Source organism: Colias croceus, chromosome 21 (assembly GCF_905220415.1).
Source record: "Colias croceus chromosome 21, ilColCroc2.1".
Lineage (NCBI taxonomy): Eukaryota > Metazoa > Arthropoda > Insecta > Lepidoptera > Pieridae > Colias > Colias croceus.
In genome coordinates, this window is record NC_059557.1 from 1,745,885 (window position 1) to 1,762,827 (window position 16,943).

The following is a 16,943-nucleotide window of genomic DNA, read 5'->3' on the forward strand; positions in this document are numbered from 1 at the left end:
TTTATATTAATTATAATGTTCTTTTGTGTTATGAAAATATGCATGTTTTATGTAGTTTAATAAAATACCTAATACTACCTAATGGAAAAGTCAATGCAATTCTTAGTTTGTGTGTGCTGTGTTTATGTGATTGCGTGCACATATTTGTGTTCGCGCGCGCTCCTATGTGTGTGCGCGCGTGTGTGTGAGTGCGTGTGCGTCTGTGTGAGTGCGTGTGTGTGAGTGCGTGTGCATGTGTGCTTGTGCTTGTGTGTGAGTACATGCGAGTGTGTGAGTTCACGTGTGGGTGTGCGGGCGTGTCGCATCTCAGTGCGTGCACACATCCCCGTGCCTCAGGGCGAATGTGTGTGCGTCACGTGCAACACAGAATATCACCGAGTGGTTTCCTTTTTTAAGTCGGGCAGCGCCTCGCGCGGGTGTGTGTGTGTGTGCGCGTCACCTTGGCGAGGTAGTCGATGTGGTGGTGCAGCGCGGCGGAGTGCTCGACGGCGGCGGGCAGCAGGTCGGGCAGCGCCTCGCGCGGGTGTGTGTGTGTGTGCGCGTCACCTTGGCGAGGTAGTCGATGTGGTGGTGCAGCGCGGCGGAGTGCTCGACGGCGGCGGGCAGCAGGTCGGGCAGCGCCTCGCGCGGGTGTGTGTGTGTGTGCGCGTCACCTTGGCGAGGTAGTCGATGTGGTGGTGCAGCGCGGCGGAGTGCTCGACGGCGGCGGGCAGCAGGTCGGGCAGCGCCTCGCGCGGGTGCACGCCGCTCTCGTGCCGGCAGTACATGCCGCGCCAGAACCTGCACCATCAAATTATCATTCATAAATTCTAAATGAAAATGTCAATTAAAAAAACACGTGTGGCACTCGGGGACTGCCGCGGTTGCGCTATTGCATGCTATGCCTTCAAGCCACACCTCCGAGCCCGTCGGAGTGGGGAGCGCGAGGTTTTTTCGTTACGGAATTTCTCGATTCGGTCCCCGCGCTCAGGCCGAGATAGAAGCTATGCAATAGCTTAAAATTATTTCATACACATGGGCGTAGCTAGCCATGGGCTCAAGGTGGGGCAACAATAAAAAATAATATGTAACTAGCAACTGTATGTACCAAGTATGTACCCAAAGTTATATCCAGGTCTTCAAATGCCGGCAGCCGTACCGCTGGCATTTGCGAAGGCATTTGCGAATGCATTTGCGAAGGCATTTGCGAAGGCACTCGCGAAGGCATTTGCGAAGGCATTTGTGAAGGCATTCGCGAAGGCATTCGCGAAGGCATTTGTGAAGGCATTCGCGATGGAATTCGCGAAGGCATTCGCGATGGCACTCGCGAAAGCATTTGCGAAGACATTTGCGAAGGCATTTGTGAAGGCATCCGCGAAGGCATTTGCGATGGCATTCGCAATTGAGCATTTGCGAACGCATTCAGTTCATGTAACATAGAAGCCTCAGCTATTTTCTTTTTTCGTGTGTAATTCGTTATTCGAATTAGGTATTATTATTCAAAACACCTTATTGTTCACCTACCACACCACGAAATAGATCCAAAAATCTTCAGCCGTTTGGTCGCTGGGCGTATGACACTTGTTAGTTGTTATAGTCAGTCAATTTAGAGGTAAATAATACTAATTATAAAGGTCTCATTTTCTGTGTCGCCTGTCGACTTTCGAGAATCGAGTGTGAATTTTCTTACGGATATTAAGCTTAGTAGTTAGTAGGTACTTCAATTTTTAGATTTGGTTAGGTATCTACCTACCTTCCAGGTCAAAGCTAGAGTGGGGCAAGCGCCCCACCCTGCCCCACCGTGGCTACGCCCATGTACATACACACTACACATACAATAGTTTTAAGTAATTATTGCGTTTGTACAAGCGAACCGTACACGGTCAATCGACCGTAAATTGAGGGCGTGATGATTCGATCGTCTATGCGGGACGCGTGTATAAAATATATTATTTACAAGCTATGGCACGCAGTTTTACCCGCATTGCTCCGCTCCTGTTGGCCTTAGCGTGTTTATATATAGCGCCTTCGGATATCTTTCATATCGGACCAACCAGTAGTTCCTGAGATTAGCACGTTCAAACAAACAAACTCTTCAGCTTTATAATATTAATATAGATTAATTCCAATTTAAAATGTAAATTAAAAATCTATACTAATATTACAAAGCGGAAGAGTTTGTTTGTTTGTTTGTTTGAACGCGCTAATCTCGGGAACTACTGGTCCGAATTGAAAAATTCTTTCGATGTTAGATAGCCCATTTATCGAGGAAGGTTATAGGCTATATATCATCATGCTACGGCCTACAGGAGTGGAGCCACGAGGGTGAAACCGCGCGGAGCAGCTAGTATATAATAAATACACAATACAGATACAATATTTTATAGACAGTAATTATTGTGTTTGTACAAGCGAACCGTACACGGGCAATCGACCGTAAATTGAGGGCGTGTAGATTCGATCGTCTAGCTGTGCGTGACGCGTGTTATTATATATTGTTTATTTTATTAAATATACACTTCTCTTTTCTTATTAGTTCCATTTTTTACTAGTGAAAACCATATCGTGAATTTAGTTATAACTGTTAGAAGTAACTTTTGAAGTTTTAATTCAATATATTTGTGGATGAATAGTTGTCATTATTTCATGTCTGTACATGCTAGCTGTCGAATACTATTGGCTATGTGCGAAGTGGGTGGTAGGGAACGGCAAATCGACCGTAGCGCACGACGTGGCAGAAATGCGAATTAATTCTGGGCTGTCATGTGTCAAATTGCTTTATTTTCATAACTTCCTTTATAATTTTAAGTAAAAACATAAAAATTAGCGATATGGGTCATAGTACATGCTGTGTCGTAAATTGTAAAAACAATGGGAAAAAGAGTTCCTGCAAGTTTAATTCGTTTCCAACATCAAAGTGGACATTACAGCAAAGACAAAAATGGATAGCTGCTGTGAAGAGAAAAAAATATTTTTCACCAGGAAGAAAATCGCTAGGTATAATATACACACTCACTTTTTTACACTATATTTTTCAATTTCGTTGAAAAACTAGTCGAAAATCAATATCACAAAAATATCTTATCATCTAGTTGACATCAGTTGAAATGATTTGACAGATGACAAGTCCTGAATAGTTGCGGCCACTAGGGGCGCTGTCATCGCGCACACAACGAATAGAAAGCCGCTTTCCTTTGACTCGTGGCTCGGACGTTGTTTATACGACGTTCGACCCAACTACCCTCACTCTTCTAATAGTCGTTGACTTGCTGCGATTTGTTATCAACTACCTACATCAATTAGGTAGCTGTGTAGAATCGCTTGTTACATTCAAACTAATATTTAACCCGGCCTCGCGTGTAATTTCTTATATTATAATAATACATGCAATTATTTGCAAGAAGCTGTGGTACTTTGGGAAATGATTTTTAAAACTGTTTCAAACCACATTCATCGCTATACTTGCATGCCTATATTGAAAAATGTATAAAAAATATATTATATAGTACCTTATACTTTGTGCATTCAAATCCGGTTTCAATACATCAGGGTGCGCCTTCGGATTGTACAGCGGGTTCTTATACTCGTTGAGATGACTCGCCATGTAACCCCATAGTGAAAACGTACGCTCGGATAACCTGTTTTTTATGAAATTAAGAAATTAATAGCAAATATACATCGTAATATATATAAATCTCGTGTCACAATGTTTGTCCGCAATGGACTCCTAAACCACTTAACCGATTAGAATATTGCCTGTTGAGCACACACATTTCTTTTTTATTTAATTGTATAGATATCGCCTCATTTATTATTAATTTCTGTGAATGTAGTGTTCAATGTTCATCTATAATAGTTGTGCATAATAATGTGTAAATCCTATTGTTACTGTTTTACGAGAATGATACATATGTAACAACTGGTGATGAACCTTTTTAATAAATAAAATAAAAATAATAAAATTCGCACACCATGTGCAGTTCGATCCAACTTGAGACATAGTTTAAATCTCAAATCGTTTTAGAGAAAGCGGGCGAAGCCGCGGGCGGTAAGCTAGTATTATATAATATGTTGTCCACATTGATTTATTGACACAAATAGTGACATAATTTTGTTAATTATTATTAAATAAAGTTTTTACCCTTCTCTTTTATAAGCATTACAGAATACATAAATAGATACAAACTAAAATACATAGACTTAATAGAAAGTATTGCATGATACAAGAATTAAACTAAAAAAACTAACTTTCAATATTACAATATGTGGACGAATAAAAAATGATTTATTAATATTTCTCAATCCATTAGTGACCTTAGATCCCGTCGATCCTTCTCGCAGTTACCGACGAACGTGCCATATTGGCACGCGTGTGCGTGATCGTGGAGCGTCAACAGAAAACGCTCGTTGAATTGGAATGCCTGTAATATAAAACGTGTATAACTATTTATTAACATAGGATTTCTGGGACATTTATCCTATGGCAATCCGTCACGTCATGGCAATCCGTCACGTCATGGCAATCCGTCACGTCATGGCAATCTGTCACGTCATGGCAATCCGTCACATCATGGCAGTCCGTCACGTCATCTCAATCTGTCACGTCATGACAATCCGTCATGTCATGGCAATCTGTTACGTCATGAAAAGGCGACGATTTTGGTTATATTTGAATCTTATAAGAAGTTTCACTCGAAAAGAAGTTTTACTTCTGACACGTCTGCTTTTTATAATTTATTTTGTTTCTTATTACCTCAGGCACTTGTCTACCACACATTACACACACACACACTCATACCAAAAATCCTGGCAAAGAAGTTTCACTTCTGACACGTGTGCTCGACACACTTTTTTTATTTTTTTATTTTTCTCACCTCTGGAACTTGTCTGAGCAGCTGCCAGGTGCAGTCCAACAGCTGTGTGAACACAGGCGACCGTTCCCTCGGATCGCCGGCAATGTGCCCGCATCGACAGGTGAACTTGTGCCCGAAGGATAACCAGTCCTTTTCGATTAGCGCCTGAATTTTAGTTGTGCTTTTTAATTGTGTATGTACAAATGTATGTGTAATTATGTTGGAAAGTCGTTTGTAGTAATACCACAGAATATACATACAGGGTGTCCCACTGTTGGTATACTAAGCTCAAAGGAGGTTATAGTTTTGCATACGCTAAGTACGTAAAAAATACTTATAAAATTCCAGACCAATTTTTTTTTCAAATAGATGAATTCTTAAAACTCTATGTGTACACCCAAAACAAGCAACCCGCCCAACTTTGCCACCAGCACGTGAGCTATCGTTTAAGATTATGTTTTCATAGACAAAATGCTCACATTAGAGAAGTGGTATATGCCGAATGCGCGAAGCTAGAGAAGAAAACATGGATTTGAACAATTTAGCAAACAATTTTTGACGTAATTTTGTTGTTTAAGTATTATTTTCGTGACCAGTGTATGCAAAACTACAAGTCCCTTCGCGCTTAGTATACCAATAGTGGGACACCCTGTATAATAGTACTACGTACAGAAGGTTCACTCCCTAACAAAAGTCAACTTTAGGCATAAACAAATGCTAGCTGTATAGCTATAATAATATGTAGATTAGGGTTTGTACTCGCCGCCGATTTATCATAGGTACGCGAACACACGTCACGCGACCAACGCAGTGAGCGCGCGGACGGCGAGTGACAGACAACCCAAGCTCGACTGCCAACTAGTCGGCAATGGCGCGAAACATACCTAAACTTCGGAGTGAAACCCCCCTGGTAATCCCTACTATAATGTTATAAATGCGAAAGTAACTGTCTGTCTGTCTGTTACGCTTTCCCGCTTAAACCTCTCAACCGATTTTGATGAAATTTGGCACAGACAATCTTTAGACCCTGAGAAAGAACATAGGCTACTTTTTATTGCGAAATATGTACCACGGGCGTAGCCGGGGCGGACCGCTAGTACTTATATAAATGAAAAAAATACGTACTTAGAAAATGTAATTTTTGTAAAGACAGATAATTAAAAAAAGATATCTAATGTACAAAGATATCAATTATCTAGAATATAAAGGATCACGCTATCGTTATAGAAAAGAAAATGAACAGCCGTACATTTTCGGTTTGAATAAAATTTTTAAATATGTTTTTTATCTGCTATACAGGTTGACATTTTACTTATAAAAGTTAATTTTAAATACTGGAAATTGCAAATTTTAGTGAAAGTAACATCGTTTTTTTCTCACCTGGTATCCGTTGATAGTACGGTAGTGCGGCTCGAGGCACACTGCGGCCAACGAGCACACCTGAAAGAGAAAATATTTATTCCATAATTACAATATACATAGAAAAGGCACATTTAAAAATAAAAATTGGTCAAGAGCGAGTCGGACTCGCGACATTAAGGGTCCGTACAAATAATTTATAGAACAACTCATAACAAAAATCACCTATCTAATATCTGACTCTGGCAACCGTTGATTTACGATTTTTTTCAATAATTTGTTGTAACTTACAGGAATATATTATTTCTATAAATACGAAAGTTTGTGGGGATGGATGTGTGTGTGTATGCCTGTTACCCTTTCAGGCGAATAATACTGAACCGATTACAATAAAATTTAGCACACACATAGAGGGTAACTTGGATTAACACATAGGATAGGTTTTATCCCGGAACTCACACGGGAACGGGCACTATGCGGGTTTTTCTTTGAAAACGCGGGCGAAGCCGCGGGCGGAAAGCTAGTAAATAAATAAATATATAACCTGTGCAGTCCGATCCCACCCATCGCTGCAATGCACGCACACACTCACGCCGCTGTCTATCGCACACGCTATCCACCACGACGTGTCCAGTATCGACCTGCAAACCATTATTTAGACAAACATTCAAATATACGAATAATTTAAATATACGAAAAAGCTCGATATTTTACTTTTTGTAGCATTCAAATGCAGTAAAATTTAAAAATATCTAATTGTATATAAAATTATCGTGTCACAGTTTTCGTTGCCATACTCCTCCGAAACGGCTGGACCGATTCTCATGAAATTTTCTGTGCATATCGGGTAAGTCTGAGAATCAGCCAACATCTATTTTTCATATGTACCACGGGCGAAACCGGGGCGGACCGCTAGTAAATTTATAAAGAAAATTTCTAATTTATAAAGTTTTTGAATGCTTTCAAACTAAATCTTGCTTCCCACTAATATTATAAATTAGAAAGTTTGTATATTTGTTTGTTATTCCTTCAAAAAACTACTAAACTGATTTTCATGAAATTTGGCACACACATAGAGGGTAACTTTATTTAACACATGGGATAGGTTCTATCCCGAAATTACACGCGGGCAAAGTTGCGGAAGAAAAGCTAGTACTCAACAAAATATTACTAACTTGATATGTTTCAGCCACCCAGAAGATTCGAGCCCACTTAAGAAAGACGACATAGTCGGCGTCGTCTGTTCGCAAGCTGTAATTCAACATTGTATTACTAACCAAGCAATTTTATTATATGACGAAAAAATTTATTATCGAAATTTTAACTTAGTTGTAAAATTGAACTAGTTAAAATAATAGTAATCCTGACACAAGCATTTATTTTTTTATTCCGAGTATAACATTACAATCAAACTAACTTAAGACTTATGGTGAAATAAAAAATAAACAATTTGAATTTTGAATTTGAATTCTCTTTTGAGTGACATTTCAAAGCAATTAAATGCTGAAAAAACTTTTAACTTAAATAAAAGAAAAATAAATACTGACTCTCAACAAGTTTCTGCAAACTCTTGCGCATCACGTGAATATTGCCAATTCCCATGAAGTGGAACTTTATGTTCTCGTAGAAAGCCTCGTTTTCATATCCCTTACCAGCCGCGCGGTTCACCATTGCGTTTATCTGTAATTTTATTAATGACGTCATTTAATATTTGTTACACTTAACATTTGTATTTGTTACTTTTTGATTTACTTAACGGTATTATGGAATACTTATAAGATATCGTCATAAATTACTTAAATAAAAAGTTTTGATCACTTTCGATATTATATCTATCATCAAATATTGTATTATTTTACATAATGAAAAAAATTACAAGATCGAAACTAAGAGAGATCAAACCTATAAACCGTATTATTATTATATTTTATAATTATTTTTTTAATACGTATAATACTAAGAATATTATGAAAATTTTCTTACCCTCGGCCGTGTGTCCACCACATACATGTACCCGCAGTTCGGATTCGCTCGCCGAATCAAGTCTAGCATCTGTTCGTCTTCCATACATCTGAAACCGAATGGCCATGAGTGATTAATAATAAATGGCAAATGAATTTTCGAAAATCTTTAAATTCAGTTCTATTTCTTTTTAAAAATAAAGGAATGTTTCATTTAAGAAATATATTTTTTTTTAAATATAGGAATGTTTTTGTGTCCCAGCAGTGGGAACATATTGGCACAATATACAGATACAACCAGTAGGGATTCATACACAATCATACAAAACGTTCGAAATAGCTCACGCACACAGGCAAGCGTGTTTACGAGAATCGTAATCGGGTATTCTTATAAATCTTTCAATTATTATTGTGGTATTTATAACCTTTACACTTGCTGATATTGAAGATTCCCTACTGGTTTTATCTGTATATTATGATAACGGTCAGATGATGATGATGTTACGGGCAACGTGATTAACTGGGGTTTATTAATAAGGCCCAAGACTCAAGAGCGAAGGGCAAAGTGATTAATTTATTATTTAGACTGGCCATTTTATTAATAGTGGCCGGACTTATCAAATCGGCCGTAACAATGAAACACTCACCTAGCGGAGAACCCGCTGAGCGGCTGGCTGCACCTGGTAATGGCCGCCTTGTTGTGGTGCAAGTACGCGAGCACGGGCAGCCGGCCGCGCGACCGGAAGCTCGCGCTGCCCAAGAGAACTGCGGTAGACGCGCGGGCGGGGACGTAGATAGCTGACGGGTATGTGTCGCATAGCTGAATGAAAAAAGATTATCGCTTTCATCGAAATAGTCAATTTTCTTCAGACCACTTCTACGTAAGGTATTTCTTTTTTGAATAGTTATATTTCAAAAATGTTAGGTCTGAGAAAAAAGTCGTACAAAGCTGCACAATTTTAGACAAAAGTGTTTATATTATGAAAAAACTTATCGTTTCGCAATAAATCGCGAAAAACCTATCCAAATTACCAATTTCAGAACGATGCGATTATAAGGAACTCTTTATTATCTTATTTAGGGCTGATTTTTCAATCCTTGGTTAAATCGTATCCGTCCAATAAAGTATTACACAATAATATACAGATGTCACCTAAAATCTGCAAAAAAAGTGGGCAAGTAACACATTTTTAAAATGGTCGTTTAATACGATATTCGATGAATAAGTTTTAACTAGGGATTGAAAAATCGGCCCTTAATCGAACTATTAACTAATAACCAATCGGTATAAACTAACCTCATACTCCTTGTTAGCGTTACATAGCACCCAGTGTTCGTTCGGCACGTTCATCCTCTGGAACTCGGTTTGTATATCAAAGAAGTTCCAGCCAGCCGACTTGGGCAGGTCATCAGGTGTTGATTTGTAGTTGAAGCAGTATAGCTCCTCTATGTTCACTGGAAATAATTAAGTAATCTTGGAAAGGAATTGTACCTATTTGTTAATAATACAATACAACGCTTACAAGTTACAATCAGCAGACTTAATGAAAACAAATGAAAAGCGCGTAATTGGACGTTTTCAATGGAAGTAGTACAGATGTATTTGTAGCTGTTGAAGCGAGAACGATCAATATCAATTAATAGTTCATATCTGTAGCTGCTTCCCGCGACTGTATGCGCTTGTATTTAGTGTAAGTTTTAAATTCATCAAGATTAAACTTAAAATATTGTTTGTTTCAACGCGCTTATCTCAGAAACTACTGGTTCGAATCGAAAATTTATTATTGTATTTAAAAGTCCATTTACTGTTGTGCCTGTGCTAGGTACAGCTCGATTTATACGATAAAACATTTATCTTCCCGAATTCATAGAACAACAATAAATAGGGAGAAATATGTTAACAACGCCCAAAAAACCTATTCCAAAATTTTCCACGTTACATTTACTACATTACTTTTAAGCCAATATAAGTGTTAATCTATATGTTATAAGGTTCTATATTACCTGGCTGGCTGAGCCGCAGCAGGGTCTGATGCATCTCGTGGCAGTCCCTCTCGCGCGGTATCACAAAGAATACAGACTGGAAGGTCTTCGTCCGCACGAGCAGCGGCGATCCTGTGGTCGTTATGGGCAACCGCTCCACCGTGCTTATGTGTGTGAGCAGTATCTGTTGTGGGGGTTTTGGTTCTATATGAAAATGCTAGCTGTGCACGGTTCCCCCCCCCCCCCCTCTCAGGATTTTTAGGTATGGTAGGTATTGTATAAAGGTCTTATCCTGATGTATTTTATGAAATACATCATAAACTTTGGTTTATTGTCGTATTTTTAGGGTTCCGTAGCCAAAATGGCAAAAACGGAACCCTTATAGTTTCGTCATGTCCGTCTGTCCGTCTGTCCGTCTGTCCGTCTGTCACAGCCGATTTACTCGGAAACTATAAGTACTACAGTGATGAAATTTGATGGGAATATGTGTTGTATGAACCGCTACAAAAATATGACACTAAATAGTAAAAAAAAGAATTGGGGGTGGGGGCCCCCCATACATGTAACTGAGGGATGAAATTTTTTTTTTCGATGTACATACCCGTGTGGGGTATCAATGGAAAGGTCTTTTAAAATGATATAAAGTTTTCTAAAAAACATTTTTCTTAAAGTGAACGGTTTTTGAGATATCAGCTCTCAAAGTCGTAAAAAGTATGTCCCCCCCCCTCTATTTTTATAACTACGGGGTATAAAATTCTAAAAAAAATAGAGGTGATGCATGCTAATTAACTCTTTCAACGATTTTTGGTTTGATCAAAGTATCTCTTATAGTTTTTGAGATAGGTTGATTTAACTGTAATTTATTATATTTGCTGCTACGGAACCCTTTGTGCGCGAGCCCGACTCGCACTTGGCCGGTTTTTTTGTATTAGGTATCTTGTCAGCTAAAACAAAGGAAATTATATTCGGATTTCCTGGTTAAAAAATTGATGAAAAACACCGCGCGGTGTAATGTTAATATTTATACTCATGTTTGTTTCACCCCCTAAATATCACGAGCAGACAATAAGGAAAAATATTTGAAAAGAAACATTCCGCTTCTCTTTGGCAAATCAAATAACAGTAATAATATTTGTTGTTATTTATTTATAAATATAACATATTGCTTACCCATGTTTCCCTTCTCAGCTCGTGATCGACAAAGATGAGGTGCGTGGTGGCGAAGTAGAGGGTTCCCTTGGAGGGGTTCCGTAGATTGTACTTGTCCAGTAACTGCACATTTTCGAGCTGTAGACAAATTAAAATATCAGTTAGTTTACAGATTCTTGGCATTCTTAATATGCAGTGTTATGTATGTAATATCAAAACATGTCAAAATAATATCCTTTGAGAAATTAGCCTAATTTTACATAGCGGAAAGATGTTTTGCCTATACTTATAATATTATAAAGCGTAGAGAAGAGTTTGTTTGTTTGAACGCGTTAATATCAGGAACTTCTGGTCCGATTTGAAACATTCTTTCGGTGTTAGATAGCCTATTTATCGAGGTATTAATATCATCACGCTCAGTCCAAAAGGAGCGGAGCAATGCGGGTGAAACCGCGGGGCATAGTTAGTTTTTGATATGGATGGCTAAGAAGTAAGACCTACTGTACCGATTTTAATCATTAGTTTATAGATAGAAAGCTATTCTAGTGTATTGTATTCCGAGTGACATATGCAATATTGTATATAATATATGTAGAACTTCAGTGCAGAGCCAGCTCAAGAGGCTAGCACACAATAAAGATTTTATCGGGTGCCCATCGAAGCTAGGAGGTTGAGAAAAATCGATTATTGAAACAGATTTGAAATGCACCTCACTACAACTATACTTTACAATTAAATTCCAATTTTCAGATCGAATATTGAAGAAAATTTAACATTTTAATCTTAGCTCCTAAGATGGCTGTTAGTGTTGCCCAAATGCAAGAACAAGACGAGACTTAGCCAGTCTTGGTCTTGGTCTTGCGCCAATGTTAAAAAATTTGTTAAAAAATTTGATCACAAACCATAGACGCAAAAAACAGTAATCAAATAATAATTTATTAAATTTAAAGAAATATAAAAAATGATCGCATAAAAATTTGTGAAGAACACTATATTTTATAAGACCGCAGTTAAAAAATGACTGGAGAATTGTGTATCTTCAAGCGTACCTTAGTTAATATTTCCAATCCATTACATACACCCTATAAAACCCATCTACCCTTTTACAAGAAAATAAAGACAAAGCCATTCTTAGAGGTCTAGTGTATCAGTGAGCTTTATTAAAAACGGTGACTAAGATGTATTGTTCACGGTCTTCGTTATGCCGTAGTTTCCTCTAACGGTCGTTGCAGATATGGCGGAGCGCAGCGCAAGGCATTTTACATTGCCTAACTATTATCGACATTGTCCTCATTGAAATAACATTCAAAAGCGCAGATCAAAATTCAAAAGACACATTCAAACCTTTCATCATGTGATCCCTTCCATGTTGCTCATGAATAAATTGTTGTTATTTGATTTTGAAACTTATTTTACTGAGGACAATGTCGATAATAGTTCGACAGTGAGAAATGCGCTGCGCTCCGACATATCTGCCCTAATATCCCCATTCTATTGTAACCGCAGAGATCATCTGTCGGCCAATTTATTATATGTTTCAGAGTAGAAGTTAATTGTAAATCTTATACCCTTGTGGCTGTTGGAAATCAGCAGTTATATAAAATAAGTTAAGTTAAAATAATAAATTGAACACAAGACAAATTAAATATACGAAAACAAAAATGATTCGTGACGCGACCGCGGACCAAAATAACGAGTATGTGAATATTGAGCTTGAAGATTTTGTATATTCTGACAACAAAAAATTAAATTATCAAAATTATTTTATGTGGGTATTTAATATAATGGACGAGTTAATGTGAAAGATGAATGTGTTATGATTCGCAGTTTTTTAATAAGTAAATGAAAATTGCGTCTTTTAGTTAATTTTGATCAAGTAAATACAGCGTCCTAGTTACTATTTCTATAGTTCTATTCAAAAAATAACTAATTAACCTACTTATTTGAGTAAAGCATTGTATCTATCTTAACTTTAAAAACGGATTTTTCATCATTCATTTCATCTGGACGAAATTCGTCATAAAAATGTATGTAGTCTTGATTATCGAATAGATTGCGTTTTAACCATCACGAGTTAAGCCGCAGGACTGAAGCTAGTAAGTAATCGATAGACTATATTTCACATTAAATTAAAAAGAGACAGAAAAGCATTATTTATAAATCATAATCCCGCATTTTACGGGAGCTCGGTTTAAAATTAGATGCCTTATTAAGTTTACAAGAGCCTTTGACACCGTCCTAGTTCGTCTCATCTTCATAGTAAATGCTGTAAAATCTAATTAAAGCCTTGAAATTTTACACGGCGTATTAAACATTTAGATTTTGTGTTTACAAACAACTCTGACTGTTTATTAAATAAAATGATCGTTAGTCGAAAAGTTGCCTGAAATTCGGCTGTTATTTTTCTTATTATTACAATCCATAGTATTTTTTTAAATTAATATACTTACTTTTTCAATTATTTTTTAAGAAACCATATTTTTTTTAACAATAAAATATATTTTACTTTTTAGCCTACTGTACCCTGACCTCTTTTGCTGCTTTTATACTGTCTTTCTGTGAATTTCTGTGTGTACAATAAAGTATTTTTTTTTTTTTAATGCTTTGCATTCACAGCTTATGATCAGCTGGTAGTAATAGAATACACGGGTGTAAACCAAGTGTAAGCTATATAAAAATATTTTTAAACTGGTTGTGTGTCATTCATTCTCTGTCTGAAGAAACTTGCGTACTATTCTACATGTATTTAATATTGCAGCTTTTTGTAATTGCATGTATGTTTTGGTAAATGTAATAATTCTATGTATTTGTGAAGTTGAGTGGGTATAACACCCGTAGTGGAGAGTACTATAGGCACTATGATAACATTTTGCAGTTTCCACATTTTTGTAATTTCTTGTTTTAGTTCTGTGTATTTAGTAAGTTTTTCGGTTATGGTATTTGGGAGGTTGTGAGTATTGGGTACAGCTATATCTATTATTAGTGCATTTTTTTATGTTTATCAATGAGTGTAATATCAGGTCTGTTGTAATGTATGGTTTTGTCTGTTAAAATAGTTCTATCGTAGTATAATTTATATGAGTTGTTTTCTAAAATTGTTTCTGGTATGTATTTATAATATGGTGTTTTATCGTACGAAATAAGTTTGTATTTTTGTGCTAATTTTTGATGGATAATGTTAGCTATCTGATCGTGCCGGTGTTTGTAATCGGATTGGGTTATTGCTTTGCAAGCTCCTGTTATGTGTTGAATGGTCTCTGGAGCACTATTGCATTTTCTACAAATATCTGATGGTAAATTTTTAATAATATACTTCTGATAATTACGTGTCTCAATAACTTGGTCCTGTATAGCTAGCATGAAACCTTCAGTCTCAGGAAAAAGCTCCCCTCTCTTAAGCCATGCATTTTTTTATTTTTTTTTTTTTTATTTTTTTTTATTTATTTATTTATTTATTTTTTAATTTACATTGATGCAATCATAAACTCATTCGAGTTTTTCTGTGCACCATAAGCCCACAAACCGCTACATAAATGTTTTAATACTTATTATTAGTTCTTAATCCTAATGAGGGTACTTAGAAATTTTTTAGTGACGAGCGACATCGGTAATCTTGCTGGCCGTGTAAACATACAGTATGCTCCTTTCGTGAATCTTTAATTTTGTATTATTTGTATTTATATTTAGATAAAATTAGTTATAAGTTCTTAATATTTTAGAGTTATTAGAAGGTTTTTTTTTTATAATAGTTTATTTATATTTACTAAAAAGTATTGCTTTAGTTTGAATTTTAGATGTTTGTGAGTTATTGAATCTCTTAAAGATATAGGTAGTTTGTTGATGAGACAGGGTACCATATAATTTAACGTTCTCTTCCCGTGAAGGTTTCTAAAAGATGGAAGTTTTAGCGTAGCGTTTGTGACGCTACGAGTTATTATATTATTATGAGGCGTTTTTTAATTTTATTTATGTCAATATTAAAGAATTCCTCTTTTAAAAGTGTTAGATTAATTTTTTCATGTATCGGTATGATTTTACACAGTTCAAATAATTTACGATAGTCATTTTTATATTTAGCCTTAATGTTATATGGAACGATCGTTTTTAGTAGTCTTAATTGGAGTGTGTATATTTTGTTATTTTGATGCTGCCTTATCTACATGAGGCAGATTAAGGTGTTGTATATGCCTTCCGTGCAGAGACTTTTGGGTCCATGCTGCTATTATTATGTGTATCTCATTCCATAATACTCGGGAACCATCATAAGGAAGGTACCCGGTCCTTTGGAAGGCTTATGTGGGGACACGGATCCAACACGCAGAGGCCCTTTAGAGAACTTTACTGTGTTGTGGGACACCAGCCGCAGCCTGCCCATGACTGCACTATAGAAATACAGCCCTAGGCAGTCCGCGGCCGATGTAGGACTATTGCAGGGTATGGAAATTTAATAATTGGGCTATGGATTGGGATGCTAAATGGACTGGTACTGGGGACTATGGGAAACTATGGCACCTGCCTTTCTACTAAAAGAAAGTAAAAATATGTTGGCAGGTGGTGACTCGCCCTCTCACTGTATGGGCCCCCGAAATAAGTCGCTGCAATAGTGCGACAAGGGGGCAACATATTGTGAGCAGCTAAGGGTGGAGAGGCGTCCCTGGACTTTAAACTACGATCACGCACTCCCTGAGGGTCCAGCATCACGTGCCCACTCGCCACTTACGCTTCGCATCCACCCTTCGAGCTAAAAGCTCTCGCGACTCCACTCTGGCCGGCCGGTTAAGGCAAGCCAGAGGTGGGGGTCCTGTCCTCGTCAGGCTTCACTCCGACCGGCCGGTGAAGGCAAGCCGGAGATGAAGACAGGGGCCTCCCCCGGGAGCACTCGGTTCCCGCGAGGTCGCTACTCCCCGACACCCCGCCACAAGGTGTCCTGCGGGTTGACTGATTGCACGGGTGGAATATCTATTGTCACATAGACAATAGATATTCCAACCGTGGGCGATGGGGTCGTCACATCCCTACGCCCCTATTATTATTATTATTATTTTTTATTATTATTATTTTTTGAACGGATACTGCTTCAAAAGCACATTTATAATTAATCAAATGCTCTCATTATTACGCATGTTGTATTGTTGAAACAACATTTATACCTACTTACTATCTTTCCAAGTTTATTTAAAAAAAGTTATGTGTATCTCTTTTTCTATTACATATAATCCATACCTTATTAACTCCGAAACATTGTTGAGATATTTGTGTAACAATATTGCGCAGGTTGAATATTATATACGGACAATCTCCCGCTATTTCGGCACATGCCATATCGCCCGAGGGAAGGCTCAAATTCAAATTCTGTTCTCGTATTTTCCCAACTAACTTCTTTATGACGTTAACGTCTCTATGCGTTACGTTGTTTGATGGTTTCGAGTTTTGGGGTGATCTATTTTCATTTTCACTCTGATATATTTTCATGTCCAAGTTTAAATTATGTATTTACTAGCTTCCGCCAGCGACTCCGTCCGCGCGGATGTCGGTTTTCGCGTGGATGGTTTATTTCTCCATTTTGAGTAACTCTGACAATGACATCTTATAAATATCTATTGGACCCGAATACGGCTAGGCCTATAAATTATTATAATAATATGCGTATTAACGCAAC

At 37.4% G+C, this 16,943-nt stretch overlaps 1 protein-coding gene across 1 annotated transcript in view; it reads right to left on the minus strand.

The window, feature by feature from the left end:
* LOC123701319 (myotubularin-related protein 8) overlaps positions 1-16,943 on the minus strand; it is a 54,484-nt gene that overhangs the window by 5,672 nt on the left and 31,869 nt on the right. The window contains exons 2-14 of the mRNA XM_045648748.1: positions 11,306-11,422; positions 10,157-10,319; positions 9,450-9,607; positions 8,800-8,972; positions 8,175-8,262; positions 7,739-7,871; positions 7,367-7,442; positions 6,736-6,832; positions 6,213-6,272; positions 4,854-4,997; positions 4,294-4,400; positions 3,489-3,617; positions 654-780 (exon numbers count right to left, since the gene is read on the minus strand). Coding sequence (XP_045504704.1) covers positions 654-780; positions 3,489-3,617; positions 4,294-4,400; positions 4,854-4,997; positions 6,213-6,272; positions 6,736-6,832; positions 7,367-7,442; positions 7,739-7,871; positions 8,175-8,262; positions 8,800-8,972; positions 9,450-9,607; positions 10,157-10,319; positions 11,306-11,422 — 1,572 coding nt within the window. The remainder of the gene's footprint in view (positions 1-653; positions 781-3,488; positions 3,618-4,293; positions 4,401-4,853; positions 4,998-6,212; positions 6,273-6,735; positions 6,833-7,366; positions 7,443-7,738; positions 7,872-8,174; positions 8,263-8,799; positions 8,973-9,449; positions 9,608-10,156; positions 10,320-11,305; positions 11,423-16,943) is intronic.